Below are 14,823 nucleotides of genomic sequence, written 5' to 3' on the forward strand. Positions count from 1 at the left end.
TCTGCTCCAACTCGTTTATTGAACATTACAAAATACTCTGCATATATTTTCACATTATAACAATATTCTTGCAAATAAGATATTAAGTCTTGAGTCATTTGTGGTGCCCATGGCTACAGAAAACACTGACCCAGCTAGAGATTTAGTATGGCCCAATATCAGAAATCAAAACCAGAATAAATCATACCTGAAATGCAAAACTATATAAAAACCTTTTAAAAACCTCATGCTCATCTGGTGGGACTGCCAAAGGGTCTCTGCCGAGCCCTGTCAGCAGTGCCAGGGGTCTCACCAGCTCACTTGCCCCACACTGGGCTCACCCACCCAGTGCATCCAAGTGTCCCCTTGGCACCCACTGTCTCAGCACACCCACAGAGCTGGAACAGGCAGTTTTTACCCACTTTGGGGCATTAATAGTCCAAGTCCCCATTTTTCCCTAAGAGGAGCATCCCCAACCCTCCTGCACTGCCAGTGCCCAGCCATTGTGCTCCTTTGTGGGCTGAGCAGTTTTGAGGGGCAGTTCTTGGCCCTTGGGGTCACACCAGGAATAATGCACTGTGTGGGTCATTGCCACCGGGTTCCACCACACCCTCAGGAGGGAGCAGGGGTGGTTGGGAGGCAGGTGGTGGGGACAGACTTTTGAAGATGCACTCAGCTCACACCCATCACCCTGTTCCTTATGTACATTCATACCTGCTGCTGCCTCCACTCCTTGCACCACGGCCAGCCCTCCCAGACGATGGGCCCCAGGCAACTGGAGGGACTGGGACGTGGGCAGGATGAATGCCAAGGATGCTGTGCAGGGCAGCTGCCTCCTAGCAAAGCCAGCAAGCAGAACCCCACAGGTGCTGGGAACACATCCAGGCAAGAGGCGTGAGGCTGGCACAGCAGGCTGGCTGCCAGAGTCGTCCCTGTGCGTGCAGGTTCACTAGTCCAGCTCCTGGTGGAGCCAAACCCCAGGAGCGCTGCTCCCAGTCCTGAGAAGGTCGTGGCCTTGCCTCCACCACGGGGGGAATGCAGAGCTGCCGTGGCAAGGAGCCCATCTCTGGGCTCCTGGCTGAGCTCCACGCACGCTGTGAGGAACCAGCACTGCGGCCACCTCGAAGTCGAAGGCTCAGTCACTGGGTGTGGATGGGCTCTCATGCACCGGCCACCACTCCCAGCCCTTTCCCCTGAGATGTCCTACTCACAGCCAGGCTGAAGACCAGCTCACACTCCTACCCCTGTAAGCAGCCACAGCCCATTATCCAGCACCCCCACACCTCAGGGCAGCACAGCTGTGACAGGACCGAGTCTGGTTGGGATCCCAGCCCTGGGAGGAACATCTCTATCCTCCCAGCTGCTGAGATGTGCAGGGACTAGAGAGGAAGAATAAGATTTGGGCTCTGTGCCTCCCTGGGTGGACGGGGCTGGTACCTGCTGTCGCAGCACAAAGCCAAGTTATCAACCAGGTGCACGAGCAGAGCCTGCCCTGGAGTGCAGCTCCAGGAGTACCGGCTTCTCCTGCCACTCCTGGAGTTTATGGAGACACACACAAGCTTTACAAGGCAAGACAGCAGAGCAGTCAGCGGGTCACAGCCTGTCTGCAGCCCCCAGCCCCTTCCCCATCCACAGGGTGCCTCAGAGGTGGCTCGCTCTGTTGAACATCAGCCACCTGGGCTCCACGGCGGGTGGCATCCTGCCCTGCTCCTCCGTGGCCATCAAAGGCTGCAGCTCCTGCTGCTCTGGGCCGTCTGGGCTGCTGTCACTCTGCGAGCGGCCGCTCCTGGAGGCGTGGCTGGGGAACTGGAAGCAGGAGCTCTGCTCTGGGGTCACCTGGCTCGCAGACTGGGGTTGCTCCTCCAGCACGGGGCAGGCGAATCTCCTGTGCTGAGCTCCACTCTCGGTGCCTGGCGGGGAAGCGATGCTCTCCAGGGAGGAGATGCTTTGGTTCCAAGCCTTCTGCATATCCACTGGCACGATTTTGGTGGTCTCCGAGGAGACGTAAACAGCCAGATCAGCCTGGTCTCCTTTCCATGGCAGCTCCTTCTCTGCCAAGGTGGGTGATGGTGGGATGATGCAGGGGCTGGGGCAGACGTCCAGGCTGCCTGTGGGTGCAGAAAGAGGGACAGTGAGAAGGAGCTTGCACAGCTCTCAGTCTCTCCTTAGACCCTGCAAACATCGCAGAACCACCCACTGCCAAATGGCCACAGAATCCTAGAACATCCTGGGTTGGAAGGGATCATGCAGTCCAGCTCCTGGCCTTTCGCAGGACAACTCCAAGAATCACACCCTGTGCTGTTCCAGGGATGCAGGAAACACCAGGGAGGCTCTGCCATGCCTCCAGAGGACACCCAGTGATTCTCCCACTCGTGCTCTGCTGATTTTGGTTTTGCCCAGGCCAAGGCAAATTTGCTCCACAGGTGGAGGAAGGACAAGCTATCCCCTGGCAGCTGCCCTGGGGGGGCATTGGTGCCTACCAGGAGTTGTCTTTCCCTGCAAGACCTCGTCAGTGGCTCGAGCGACAAACACAATCCCTTCATCGTCCTCTCTCTCCGTCTCCGAGCTGTCGCTCTCCTCCTCCTCTGAGCTGACCATCACCAGGACAGGAGCTGCAGCCAGACAGAGGGAATTGGTTTGGAGGATGGGGCACCGTGTGGGGGAAGGACTGCATCCATGGAGAAGGATTTGGTGCCAGTGCAACCGAGCTGGCAGTGGGCAGGCACAGCGGGTGCTCCCATCCCATCCCTCCAGGTCCCCCTGCCAGGACCTGCCAGCCTCACCTGCCACTGGCCTTACCTGCCTCCTGCCAGGGGATGTTTCTCTGCGTCTTCCCGTTGGGTGTCTCTTTGGTCAGAGAGATGTTCTTCTGTGAGGGAAGAGGGACTGGCTGGGACCGGCCCTGTGCAAAGCCCTAACCCCAACAGCTGGCCCTGCAACCCAGGGTGATCCTGACCATGCAGATTCCCACTCTGGCTACATGGCAGGTGGCAGTCAGTGGTCCCTAGTCCTTATGTTTTGCATCCCCGTGGCCCTACAACAAACTACTCAGCTGCAAGGGCTTCAAAAGCCTCCAAACGAGAGAAGACACCCAAGGCTCAATTTAAGGTGCAGAGTCACACTTCTGAGACTGGATCTGCACCAACATTCAGGCTGCTTTATGCTGAGTGCTCTTGGAAAATTAACTTGGGGTTCCTCCAGGGCTTAAGACCACATTGCTCAGGGAAGAGCCACCCCACAGCAGTGCTGGCGTGGTGGGGACACATGGATGTGACACCTCCACGAGCACACACAGCATCAGCAGAACTGAGATGAGAGGAGCTGCTTTCACTGCTGGCTGTGGAGCTGCCAGTGCCCTGCAGCACCTCACCTACCCCCTGAAGAACTCTATGACTGCATCCTGGGGGAAGCCAAATCTCAGAGACAGGGAAAGAGCAGGAATCTGGGGAGCGCTTGCCTTTTTCCTGCCCTTTTCCTTCAGCCTGGCCTTGCTCTTGGAGGAGCAGACATTGTGCTTTGTGGACTTGAAGGTCTCCAGACGCCTCTTCATGTTCTGCCGGAAGATCTCTTTGTCTTGGCGCTCTTGTTTATCTGGAGAGATGAAGTGACGGCTGTAGCTGGCCTTGTACTGGCCGAGGGAGAGGCAAAGAGACACAGGGTGAGCAGCTGGCCCTGCAGAGCATCCTCCGTCCCCGCTGCTCCTGCGGGCGCTGCTCCCCTCGGGGTCAGGGCGCTGCTCACCCTCCGCCGGGGCTTGTAGAGGCTCCCCCGCAGCACGTGGTGCATGGCAGCGTCCTCCTTGTCGCGGCGGCTCCGCACCGTGTCGATCACCTGCAGGTCCAGGCACGCGCCGCTCCCGCTCTCCCTCCTGCAGGGACGTGGAGATGGAGGGATGGACTCCGTGCCCGCACTGCGCCAGCCCCGACACAGCCACCCCCAGGGAAGAGGGGAGCTGGGAGGTGCCCCCAGGGGCTCGCAGGGACGCTCGTACTCACAGGAGGTTGGTGACTGATGACTCCGACATGGACGTGCGGCTGGGCATGGAGGGCAGCGCCAGCTTGGCCGCTGAGAGCACGTGGCCACCCTGGGAGGGGGAGGGCAAGGCTGGCACTGGGGCAGCAAGAACCCAGCTGGGCTGGGGGTCCCCACTGCCTGGCCAGAGGGTTCACATGTGACCAAACCTCTCCTGTCAGGGCCATCCTGCCTCCTGCCCCCACCACGCGCCCTTACCTGATCGACAAAGCTGATGGCATCACGGATGTTCAGCTTGTAGTAAACATCCCAGATCTCGTCCCGCAGCCTGTAGGCAGATTTCCGCATCAGGAGCTGGCTCAGGTACTTCTTGTCGAACTGTTCCCACCTGTCACGAGATGAAGACACAGGCACTTCAGCCGTGTGGCACGGCCAGAGACAGCTGCCCATGCAAGGCTGAGTGTCTGAATCGTGGCAAAGGGAGGCTGGGCACGCAGGACCTGGCTGTGCACAGGGACACACTGCCAGGGAAGGCAGGAGGGGAGGGGACCTGCTGACCCCTCATCCCTGCCCAAGGGGAAGCCAGAGAGTAGCAGGTCTGTGGGAGGCAGTGGGAGTGGGACTGGGGCCGTTGTGGAGCATTTCCCCTCCAGGAAACGGGCTTTTTGCATCCTTTTCCTGTCGCCCTGTTGCAGATAAACACTGCCCAGGCAGGAACAGGGCTGTTCCCTACTCAGTGCCCAGCACAGCTCCATCCATGAGGAGGCACAGGGCCATTGCCACCCCAACGGACACCCCACAGCCCCCAGCAGCTTCAGCCTTGGCAAGCAATGCCAGCTCTACACCAGCACCTCCCTGACCTCTATCTGGGATGCCTTTGGGACTTTGATCTGCTGCACAACAGCAGCCAGATGGTACCTGTCCAGACTGATGGACAGACACACAGCCTTCTAGGTCCTGCTGCCCTGCCTACAGTAGGGGTGTCCTCCTGTGGGGACCCTGTGATGTCCCCATGGCTGGCACGTGTCCTCCACCCCCCTGATGGCTGGCAGAGGGTCCTGGCTGAGACACTCACTTGTCCCGCCAGTAGTGGTAGCCGTGGTGCCCCACGATGTCCTCCACTGCTGCCAGGATGTGGTCAAAGGCCTTGAGTGAGGGGAAGAGGGTGAGAGTGGTGGCAAGGCTGGGGGTGCCCCAGGGGTGCTGAGGCCGTGCGTGGCCTTCACCCAGCCCTGCCGGTGTGGGGAGCTGGGCAGCCCCTGGCACTTGCACCTACGTGCTCGTGCAGCTCCTCATTCAGCGTGGGCTTGTGGTGGTCACTGCGCTTCACCTTCAGCCACGTCACCAGGGGCTTGATGGTGAGGCCCTAGAATGGCAGGAGAAGGCAAGGGAAAGACTGGGAGGGCGAGAGGGTGCACGGCTGGGGCACGGGGAGCAGAAGCAGCATGAAGTGACAGGGGACAGTGGCTGTGCCAGCCGCGTGTGCCCCTACCAGCCCGACCCCCTGTGCCATGTCATAAGCCCCCAGCCCCCTTTCCCTCCTCCCTGTGACTCCCCTTTCTGCAGAAACCCCAGAGCCAAAGCCCCTCAGCAGCTTTGTGGCCAGGCACACACCATCACTGCCCTTGGAGCCAGTCCCAGAACAAGAGGCCAGCGGGGAAAAAACATGGGCCAAGGCCCCACCATTATGGTGGTCCTGCACACCTGGTGATGGGTGGGGTGCCAGAAGGCACCAAGGAGCCAAAGGTCACTTGAAAAGAGATGCCTTCCCCAAGCACATGTCCCCAGGCCAGCTCTGGGGCAAACAAAGCAGCACCGGAGGGGGGCACAGCGCCCATCCTCACCTGCACAATGACAGTGAAGAACACCACCACGATGGTCGTTGCCACGAAGTAGTCCTTGGCTTTCACCTTCTCCCTGTCCAGCAGGATGACCAGGGCGAAGGCCACGGCCCCACGGAGGCCACCATAGGACATGACCACCTGGTCGATCCTGTCCAGGGGGATGAGGCGGAAGCGGTTGAGCACGCAGGTCTGGAGGACAACACCTAGGGGAGAAGGAGAGCCTGGGATGCTGGAAGAACACTGCCTGCTCCTGGGGACAGCACAGCAGCCATGGCTGGCCTTGTGCCCCAACCTTTCTTGGGGAGAACCCCCTTTTTGGCATGAAAGGGGCAAGGTGCTACCAGACAGACACGCGGCAGGGCAGACTGACCCACGGCTCTGAAGAGCAGGATAAAGAACAGGGTGCCCAGCACCAGTGCTGTGTCCCACGCCCACTTGGAGGTGTCCACGGCCGAGATGCCCAGAAACATGAAGATGATGGTCTCCGAACTGCTGGCCAGCGTCTTCATGGTGTATTTGACCGTGGTGCGGGACTTCTGGGAGATGTTGGCTTCCACGTACTTCTTGCAGCAGATCCCACAGAAGGTGACTCTGCAGAGGGGCAGAAGGAGCTGGCACGGCCCTGCGGCAGGACGAGGAGCGGGTCTGCTCGCTGCCTCCTGCTGCTCAGCCCTCCAACCCCGACCTCCTGGGTCCCCTTTGGGGGGGACACCCCAGCACTCACGCCAGGATGGAGGAGAGCGAGACCATCTCGGCGGCGAGGTACGCGACGTAGGCCAGCAGGAAGACGAAGAGCGGCTCGATGATGCGCACGCGCTTGGTGAACCGCGTGATCAGGGCCAGGAGGAAGGCGAAGAGCAGCCCCACGGCCGTGCCCCCCAGGCTCACCAGGAAGAAGGAGGCTGTTGGGATGGAGGAGAATCATCTGCACCAAAGGCCCAGCTCCTGTGCCCCACGGTCACACCGCGCCGGGCTGGCCGAGCCCCGTCTTCCCACCCGGGGTCCCCACCAAGTATCTCATGGAGCACGGAGTTTTGGATGATCCCAAAGCATCCCCTGGAGCACCTGTTATGGAGACAGGCTGACAGAGTTGGGTTGTTCAGCCTGGAGAAGAGAAGGCTCCAGGGAGATCTTAGAGTCTCTTCCAGTATCTAAAGGGGCCACAGGAGGACTGCAGGACTTTTGACAAGGGCATGGAGTGACAGGACAAGGGGGAATGGCTTCAAATATTGACAGAGAGCAGGATTAGATTGGATATCAGGAAGAAATTCTTCCCTGTGAGGGTGGGGAGGCCCTGGCACAGGTTGCCCAGAGAAGCTGTGGCTGCCCCATCCGTGGGAGTGTCCAAGGCCAGGTTGGACAGGGCTTGGAGCAACCTGGGCTAGTGGAAGGTGTCTCTGCCCATGGCAGGGAGGTTGGAGCGAGATGGTCTTTAAGGTCTCTTCCAACCCAAACCATTCTGTGATTCTCTGCTGGTGGTCAGCATGTGTCTGCTGGGATGGAGATGACAGACCTGGGTGCTCAGTGCCCACCCCACAGGACAACAGCACCCATGCTTGCCCCTCTCCACCTCCTCAGTGGAGGCAGAGGGGCTGGTGTGGCACATACTCACCTACCCCCTTCACGTAGTCTGTGACATGGATGTGCGCCGGGCCCAGCTCCACAAAAGAGTTGAAGACCTTGTACAGCACCTGCAGGCAAGGCAAATCCTTTGAGGAATGCAGGATATCCTGCCTTGAGAAGGGCAGGATGGACCCTGTGGAAGAGGCATATCCTGCCCCAAATTGTCCTGCCCCCACTGACACAGCTCATCTCAGCAGGCAAAGTCCCCCAGGGCCAGGAGAGAGGAAGGACCAAGAGAGCATGGCAGGGGTCTGCCCAGAGCTTGGGGATGTCACCTTCATCCTCTGACCCAGGAGAGTCCAGCACCCTGCATGGCACTGGGCTCCACATTAGGGTCCCCCAAGCTGCAACTCACCACGGTGACAGCGTCATTCAGGAGAGACTCGCCAAACACGATGATGAAGAGGGTCTCATTCACATGGACCTCCTCAAAGACAGCCAGCACTGCCACGGGGTCCACAGCTGAGATGAGGCTTCCAAAGAGCAGGAAATCCATCAGCCCAGCTTCAACACCTGGATCTGAGAGGACAGAAGGACCCAGGTGAGCCAAACCATCCGCCCTTGTGCCCCTCTCACCGGGCTGGAACGAGCCTGCCCCTCATCTGATCCCAGCTGCAGCATCTCAGCTGGGAGTGCAGTGGGATGAGCCCAGTGAGAGTGCTCCCAGACCTGTGGGGTGCTCCTGTAAAGTGGGGCTCAGCACATCCTTGCTGCAACAGGAGAGGAGCATGAGGGATGTCCCCCTGGGCACCCAGGTGCATCGCTGCCCCTCTGGCAGGTACCACCAAAAGAGGCTCAGCAACCCCACCTCAGGTCCAGGCATCAAGGAGTTCCTCAGGTCTCAGGAGAGCTCGGAACACAGCCCAGGCCAGCCAGGGCCAGTGGCTCCAGCCAAGGACAGGGAGCACAGCAGCGAGCCAGCAACGCCAGCCAAGGTCAGCGACAAAAATAGCACAGACAGAAATCAGCCCAGTGCCAAGCAGGGCCCGTCCGTCCTGCACGCTTGACCGTCCTGCCAGAGCAGCACTCCCAGGGTGCCAGGACCCCGTCTCTGCTATAATTCCTAGGAATCCACAGCAGGGAGAGCCAGTGGGCTACGAAATCGGGGTGCTTTGCACCTCCAACCTGCTTTCTGTGGTCCAAGCTGGGCAGCCCTGCACACCCACCCATGAGCCCGGCCCGCTGCAGCCCCCAGAGCGCTGTGCCGGTGGCAAAGGAGTTCCAGAGCGTGCCCACCACCGCGTAGGTGAGGATGGCACCGATGTTGTCGAAGAACAGCCGGCTGGGCATGAAGTAGCCCGAGTCCAGGACGATGGGGGGCAGGAGGAAGAGGAAGAACATGTTGGGCTCCAGCTGGTACTCTGCTTTCTTCGCCACTGCCAACACGATGCCCCCCAGCACCAGCCCCAGCAGGATGAGCAGGCAGCTCTCCGGGACAACGGATGTCACCTTCCTTGACAGGTGGAAAACTGGAAAGAAAAGAAGAATGAGAGCATCAGCCATACAGGCACATGGACAGAGCATCCCAAATCCAGAGGCTCCAGGGAAGGGTTGGGTGATGCATGATGGATGGGGGAAGGACAAGGGAGCACCTCAGGAAAGGCTCCGTCCTGGCCATGTGTGCACAGAAGACCTTCCAGCTACCTCCCAGCTCAGGATTGCTGGTCCCTGGCGCTTTGGGATCTCCCTCTCCTCCTCAGCCACTGACTAATAGGCCAAGCAGCCAGGCACTTTGCTTTTCCTGGCCTCTGGTGTCTGCACTTACAGGACTAGAGCAGAAGGTGAGCACGTTCACAGTGTCACGAGCACTGCTGGCTGCTGCTCGAGTGAAGAAATCCTGGTTCACCGGGACATGTCACCCCACTTGGAGGCAAGGATGCTCAGCCCTGGTGACGGGGTGACCTTGTTTGCATCCGTCTCAGCAAGAGCCTGAGCAGCCAGCAAACCACTGCAGCACAAGCCATGGCAGAGCACAGCCTCCCTCAGCACCGGCTCACCTACCTGCATCCAAAACCCCAGGCACTCCGGAGCTGCAGCTTTAGAGGTGCTCGGAATAATCATTTTATTCCGTGCGAGGCTTGGACCAAAGCTTAAGCTGCCGTGGAACAGGATGTGTTCTGTGCAGCAAGCAGAGGATGCCCTGGTATCCATCCATCAGCAGTGTGGCAGTGAGCCTGCAGCTCAGGCACGAGCCAGCAGGATGCCAGCACAGGGGACTTGCTCCTCCAGGCACCCTGATCTGCAAGGCCAGGGCGTCCTGTGGAATCCTGAATCCGTCCAGCTTCCAGGCAGGCAACCCCCAACCCTCTCCATTTCTCCTCCCTAGCACAGGGTGCTGTATTTTTGCTGCCCCAAAAAGAGCAGTGCTTGGGGAAAGGCTGTCAAGGGTCACAGCAGGTTTGCCCCCACACTGTTGAGTTCTGCCATCACTTGTGACATCCAGCCCAGCTCTGTAGCATGACTTGGTTATCAGAAGAAGAAATCTTCTCCTGGGGAGTGGGTTCCTCCAGGCACTTCCAGAGCTACCCCTGTCCTTGCACACCCAGCAGGTACAAGGGACGTCAGGGCAGGCTCTGAGCCATCACTGGGCTGCAAGCCCAGCCCTGCTGCCAACCCAAAACACAGTCCCTAAAGCCCTTTAGAGGGATTAAAGGTGCCCATTCCTTGTGCCAAGTCATCCCTCCAGGGAAAAAGCTGTGCTGTGGTCACGCATCAACCCCAGGTCACTTGGCTGCTTCCCTCCTTCAGAAACCCCATGGACAGACCATAAGGTCTGCCCAGCCCAGGGTCCTGTCTCCAGTGGCACAGACCTGGAGAGGAGCCCAGGAACAGGCAGTGCTTCATCAGTAGGTTTCCATGTCTCTCTATGCCCTTGTCATTCTCCTCTGAACCTGTCCCAGTCCTGCTCTATCCCTTCCTGAGACAGATCCCAGTGTCCCTGAGATGTTGACACCCCGGGAACTGAGATCACAGCCTCTTGATGTTCTCCCTTTCTCCTCTCCTAACACCTCTTGGGTGATTTGCTTTCCTTCACCGCAGCTGAGCTCTGAATTAGAGGAGATAATTTAATGCCAAAGATCCTGTTCCAAACCAGAGACACCACCTTTGAGCCCCCCACTCAATGTGCAGGCTAAAGGCCACTTTTCCTCTCATTGAGGACCTCGAGAGGTTGCTCCTTGGCACAGTAAGCCCTATCCATGCCATCCTGGCAAGCCCCAGCACTGCTCCCCTGCCATAACACGCTGGAAACGCTGCTGCAGCCAGCATCCAGAGGGGTGGTGTGACCTGCAGCTCCATCACCAACCACCTCCAGAGGAAAGAGCCTCTGCCATAACTCTGCCACTGACCATCCCAGCCACAGAGCCTGGGTCATCCCCCCTCAGCTCCAGCCACCTCCACCCACGGCTCCGGGCTGGGATACAGCCCCCAAGGCCATGGTGGCATGGACACTGCGGCCTTCCAAACAGACTCCCAGCCTGGAGAAGGGCTGGCTGAGCTTCATCCAAGCCGAATTCCTGCTAAGTGACCACACAAGCTGCTGCAGAGCCCCGTTCACCCCACACAAGCTGCCTTCGCCGGCGGATGAATGGTGCTCGCTCAGCGCCTGCAGCGGGCTGTGGAACCGCTTCCCGCCCACGGGAACAGAGCTCTGAAGTTTTCAAGGAGGGAACGAGGCGTCCAGCCCCTTTCTGCATGCTCAGGAACGTTGCCAAGATCCCTGTTCCCTGCTTCGGCAACCCATCTGCATTCCCCGGGCTGTGGGGGATGTCCTGGCTGGCTGGAGAGCCCATAGGGATGCTGTGGGGACAGGGGTCCTGGCTGCCATCCCTCATGGAAGCGTTCAAGGCCAGGATGGACAGGGCTTTGAGCAATCAGGTCCAGTGGAAGGTGTCCCTGCCCACGGCAGGAGTTTGGGATTAGGTGAACTTTAAGGTCCCTTCCAACCCAAGCCATTCTTAGTTCTGTGATCACTTCCTGCGAGCCAAAAACCTGGACAAAGAAAGCAGCGGCAGCACTGGGAAAGACCCTGCTGGTCCAAAATGCCCTGGCTGGTGAGGAAAGCTGCCAACCTCCCAAGCAAACGGCAGCACACGAGCTCCCCTGAGTCGCAGGGAGCTGCCAGTGGGGACGGGCAGAACGAGCTCTAATTTTACATGCGCTAGTCAAGCATTTCAGCAATAAAGGTTCCCACAGCAACAGTAACTTAGCCACACGTGAGTTAACTTCAGAGCCATAATCCATAATCAGGCATCCATAATGCAGGATTTGCCATCAGGAGGACTTGGGGGCCGAAACCTGCTCTGCTCCTCTGGAGCTTGGGAAATGGCAAAACACCTAAACCGAGATGGGAGCGGCTGGGGACGGAGGTGATGGTGCGAGGAGAGAGGGTTGCAACCCACGAGGGTGCTGCTGGGTGGAAAAACATCTGTCTGCCGGTGAACCCCTGCCCGTGGGGCAGCTGTGGGTGAGGAGCATGTCTGGGGCAATGCTCCTCACTTCTCTCTTCCCACATCCCGTGCTCTGACCAAGGACGGAAAAGGCAGCAGAGCCCAGATGATGCCTCCCTGTGCAGGAAGGCAACACCCAAGCCAGTTTTTCCCCGCCCCGGGTGTTTGCTGGCTCGGGGCACCCCAGCATCGTGACTGCCTCTGAGAACAGAGCCCACAGTGTCATTTCCCCATCACCCAGGCGTGGGGCCACTTCCTCCCCTGCAATCACAGGGCTGTGAGCTGGCAGCCCAGTGCCACAACCACAACGGCTCCTCTGCGCCAGCCTATGCCCAGCGTCCACGGCCACCACAGCTGGCACTGCCCTCTCCGCTCCCCAAAATCCTCCACCCCTGGTCCATCTCCTCTGAGGGCTCCTGTGCACCCCAGGGACCGCACATGCCACCTCTGGGGACACCCATGCCCAGGCTCTGAGTATCCATTGGACCCACCAGATATGTTAGGCCAGACAGCCCAAAGCCACCAATCATCAGGGTTGTGTATCCCAGATGGAGAGGGAGAGTGACCATCAGCTTTCCTGAGGCCTGGAAGAGTGTGGCAGGTCTGGGAGCTTGAGAATGATCCCAGCCCAGGTCTCCTTGCACCCACTGGGGCAAAGTCCAGGGTGATGAGAGGGAAACCTGCACAGGGAGCAGCTCCAGGGAGAGGTTTGAGAGAAGAAAATAAGAGCCAGGGAAGGGAATTGTCTCTCCGATCTTCTGCAGGTAGGAGGGACGTGCTCAGCAGCTGGAGGTGGCACAGCTACAGCAGAGGGCTGTATTTTTAAGCTTACAGCGCCCTTTAATTCATTCCTCGCGATGCTTCAGGTCTCCCTTGCGAGAAGGCAAGGAAGGAGAGGAGTGTGAGGTCCACGATGATGCTTGGGACAGGCAGAGGCCAGCTGGTGGCCACAGCTGTAGCTGTCCCCTGTGCACCGAGTGCTGCTGCAGGTCCCTGGCTGCTCGGAGACTCCCCTGCCTAACTCTGAACCCGCCGGTTCCAAACTAAAAGGGTGCTTTCACCCCCACCACGGGGGCTGTGCCCGCAGCGGGGTCCCCGAGGAGGAAACCTGCCTCAAGGTCACGGTCTCGTCCTCCGGGCCCAGCACTGCAGGCAGGGGCACCGCGGGGGACCAGCCCCTGGGGACCCTGCTTGGCACCCACGCGCGGGCGTCGCCTCCCCAGCGCCCCGGGTGCTGGTGGGGGAGCCCAGCCCTGCGCAGCTCACACACATCCTCCCTGCGCCTTCCCACGCAGCCCCTGCCGCCAGAGCCTCCCCCGGCTGCGTGGTCCTGTGCCGGGGAGCACGAGAGCCCGAGGCCACGCCGATCCCTAGTGACCCACTGGAGGGGACTGCAGGCACGGAGCCGTCCGCAGGCTGCTGGGGACACATCCTGCCTGCACCAAGCCCTTCCCGGGGTTGGGGGGGGGAATCAATGGCTTCCAGACCTGCCAATGGCATGTGCCGTTCCAGCCTTTGGGAACACGGGACAGCCCTTGGGGCATCTCTTCGCTCCTCTGCGCCCACCCGTCCATCCATTGCAGGGAAGACAGCCTCGGGCCCCCCCACCTCGTCCTTCGGGTGGTACCTTCGCCCCGTCCCCGCGCATCACCCCACAGCAGGGCACGGAGGATGCGGCGCGGCGTGGGGCTGTCCCCGACCCCCGCGGCCCCGCTGCGGGTGGTGACCAGCCGGCTTTGTCCCCGTGACCCGTGACCCGGTGTGCGGTGACACGTCTCGTCCCGGGTGCCCCCGGGCCCGCCGGCGATGCCGCATACCCCCCCCGCCTTCCCCGGGGGCTGGGCACGGGGGACCGGGGCGCGGAGAGACACGGGGACACTCACCGATCTTGGCCAGGCTGGCCACCAGGATCCAGGCGGCCACCAGGCAGGGCGCCTGCACCTCCTGCCACTGCCAGCGCAGCAGCTCAGCTCCCGCCGGGGCGGCGGGGGCCGGGGAGGCCGCCGGGGCTGCATGGCCCCGCCGCTCCCGCCGCTCCCGCCGCCCGCTCCGCCGCGCTCCCGGCCCCGGCCCCCGCCCGCGTCACGAGCACGTGGGGCCGCGCCGGGACGGCCCCCGCGCCCCGCCCCGCCCGGGACCGGCCCGCCCTGCACCCCGGTACTGCCCCCGGTACTGCCCGGCACCGTCCCGCTACTGTCCCAGGGCTCAGCACCTCCCCCAGGCCCCAACACCACCCCACTCACACCTTTACCCACCTCCGTCCCAGCTCACCTGCACCCTCCTAGAGACCCCACCCCACTAATCCTGCGCTAATCCTCTTGGCCCATGCCAGCCCCCTGCCCCCGTCTCAGGTTCCCCCTGCAAATGCCCCAGTGCCACCTGCATTGTCCTGGTGCCCCCACGCTGCCCCCTACCCCGTGCCAGTCCCCTGGCACCTGCCCAGTGCCCTTTGCATCAGCTCGGTCTCCTGTGCCCTCCCCCGGTGTCCTTGCTCTGTCTGAGTCCTCCCACGCTCACTCAGCCCTATTTCACCCACCAAATTGCCAATCTCCCCCCACACCTGATCCCACTCCCAGCCAGCTCCTCCCCAGCTGAGACCACCCACCCCTGCCCCAGACACTGCCTGAGCACCAGCCTGGGAGCACCCAGGGGGGCACCCAACATTCCTGTCTCCCCCTCACCTCCTCAGCCCCTCTCAGATGCCCCTAAAAGCTCCTGCTTGCCAACTGGGCCATCCCACCCTGCTCTGGGAGGTTCCCCATCTCTCACATCCCTTACTTGAGGCTCCCAGCTCCAGGGCCCCATGTCCTGGGTAGGCTGGGGAGGGGGGCTGGAGCCAGGAGCAGGGGGAAAGCTCCCTGCCCACCACCCCATCACATCTGACCATCGTCACTGCCCAGGTAATCTGTCAAAAAGAAAGTAAAAATGGTTCTTGCACAAGTGTTGCCGTGTGGGAT

The 14,823-nt window shown here is 60.6% G+C and overlaps 1 protein-coding gene across 1 annotated transcript; it reads right to left on the reverse strand.

Annotated features, from left to right (window-relative positions):
* SLC9A5 (solute carrier family 9 member A5) lies at nt 1-14,753 on the reverse strand. The gene is made up of 17 exons (XM_050311650.1): nt 14,645-14,753; nt 13,750-13,905; nt 8,585-8,887; nt 7,774-7,937; nt 7,408-7,486; nt 6,520-6,697; nt 6,166-6,386; nt 5,796-5,998; nt 5,228-5,317; nt 5,027-5,097; nt 4,210-4,339; nt 3,975-4,063; nt 3,721-3,847; nt 3,437-3,607; nt 2,779-2,848; nt 2,460-2,591; nt 1-2,087 (listed from the first exon to the last, which is right to left on the reverse strand). The coding sequence occupies exons 1-17, from the start codon at nt 14,751-14,753 to the stop codon at nt 1,621-1,623; spliced, it is 2,760 nt and encodes a 919-aa protein (XP_050167607.1). The 3' UTR covers nt 1-1,620.
* Nucleotides 14,754-14,823: the final 70 nt, after the last annotated feature.

Source organism: Myiozetetes cayanensis, unplaced genomic scaffold, assembly GCF_022539395.1.
Source record: "Myiozetetes cayanensis isolate MyiCay16 unplaced genomic scaffold, myiCay2020 scf16, whole genome shotgun sequence".
Classification (NCBI taxonomy): Eukaryota; Metazoa; Chordata; class Aves; order Passeriformes; family Tyrannidae; genus Myiozetetes; species Myiozetetes cayanensis.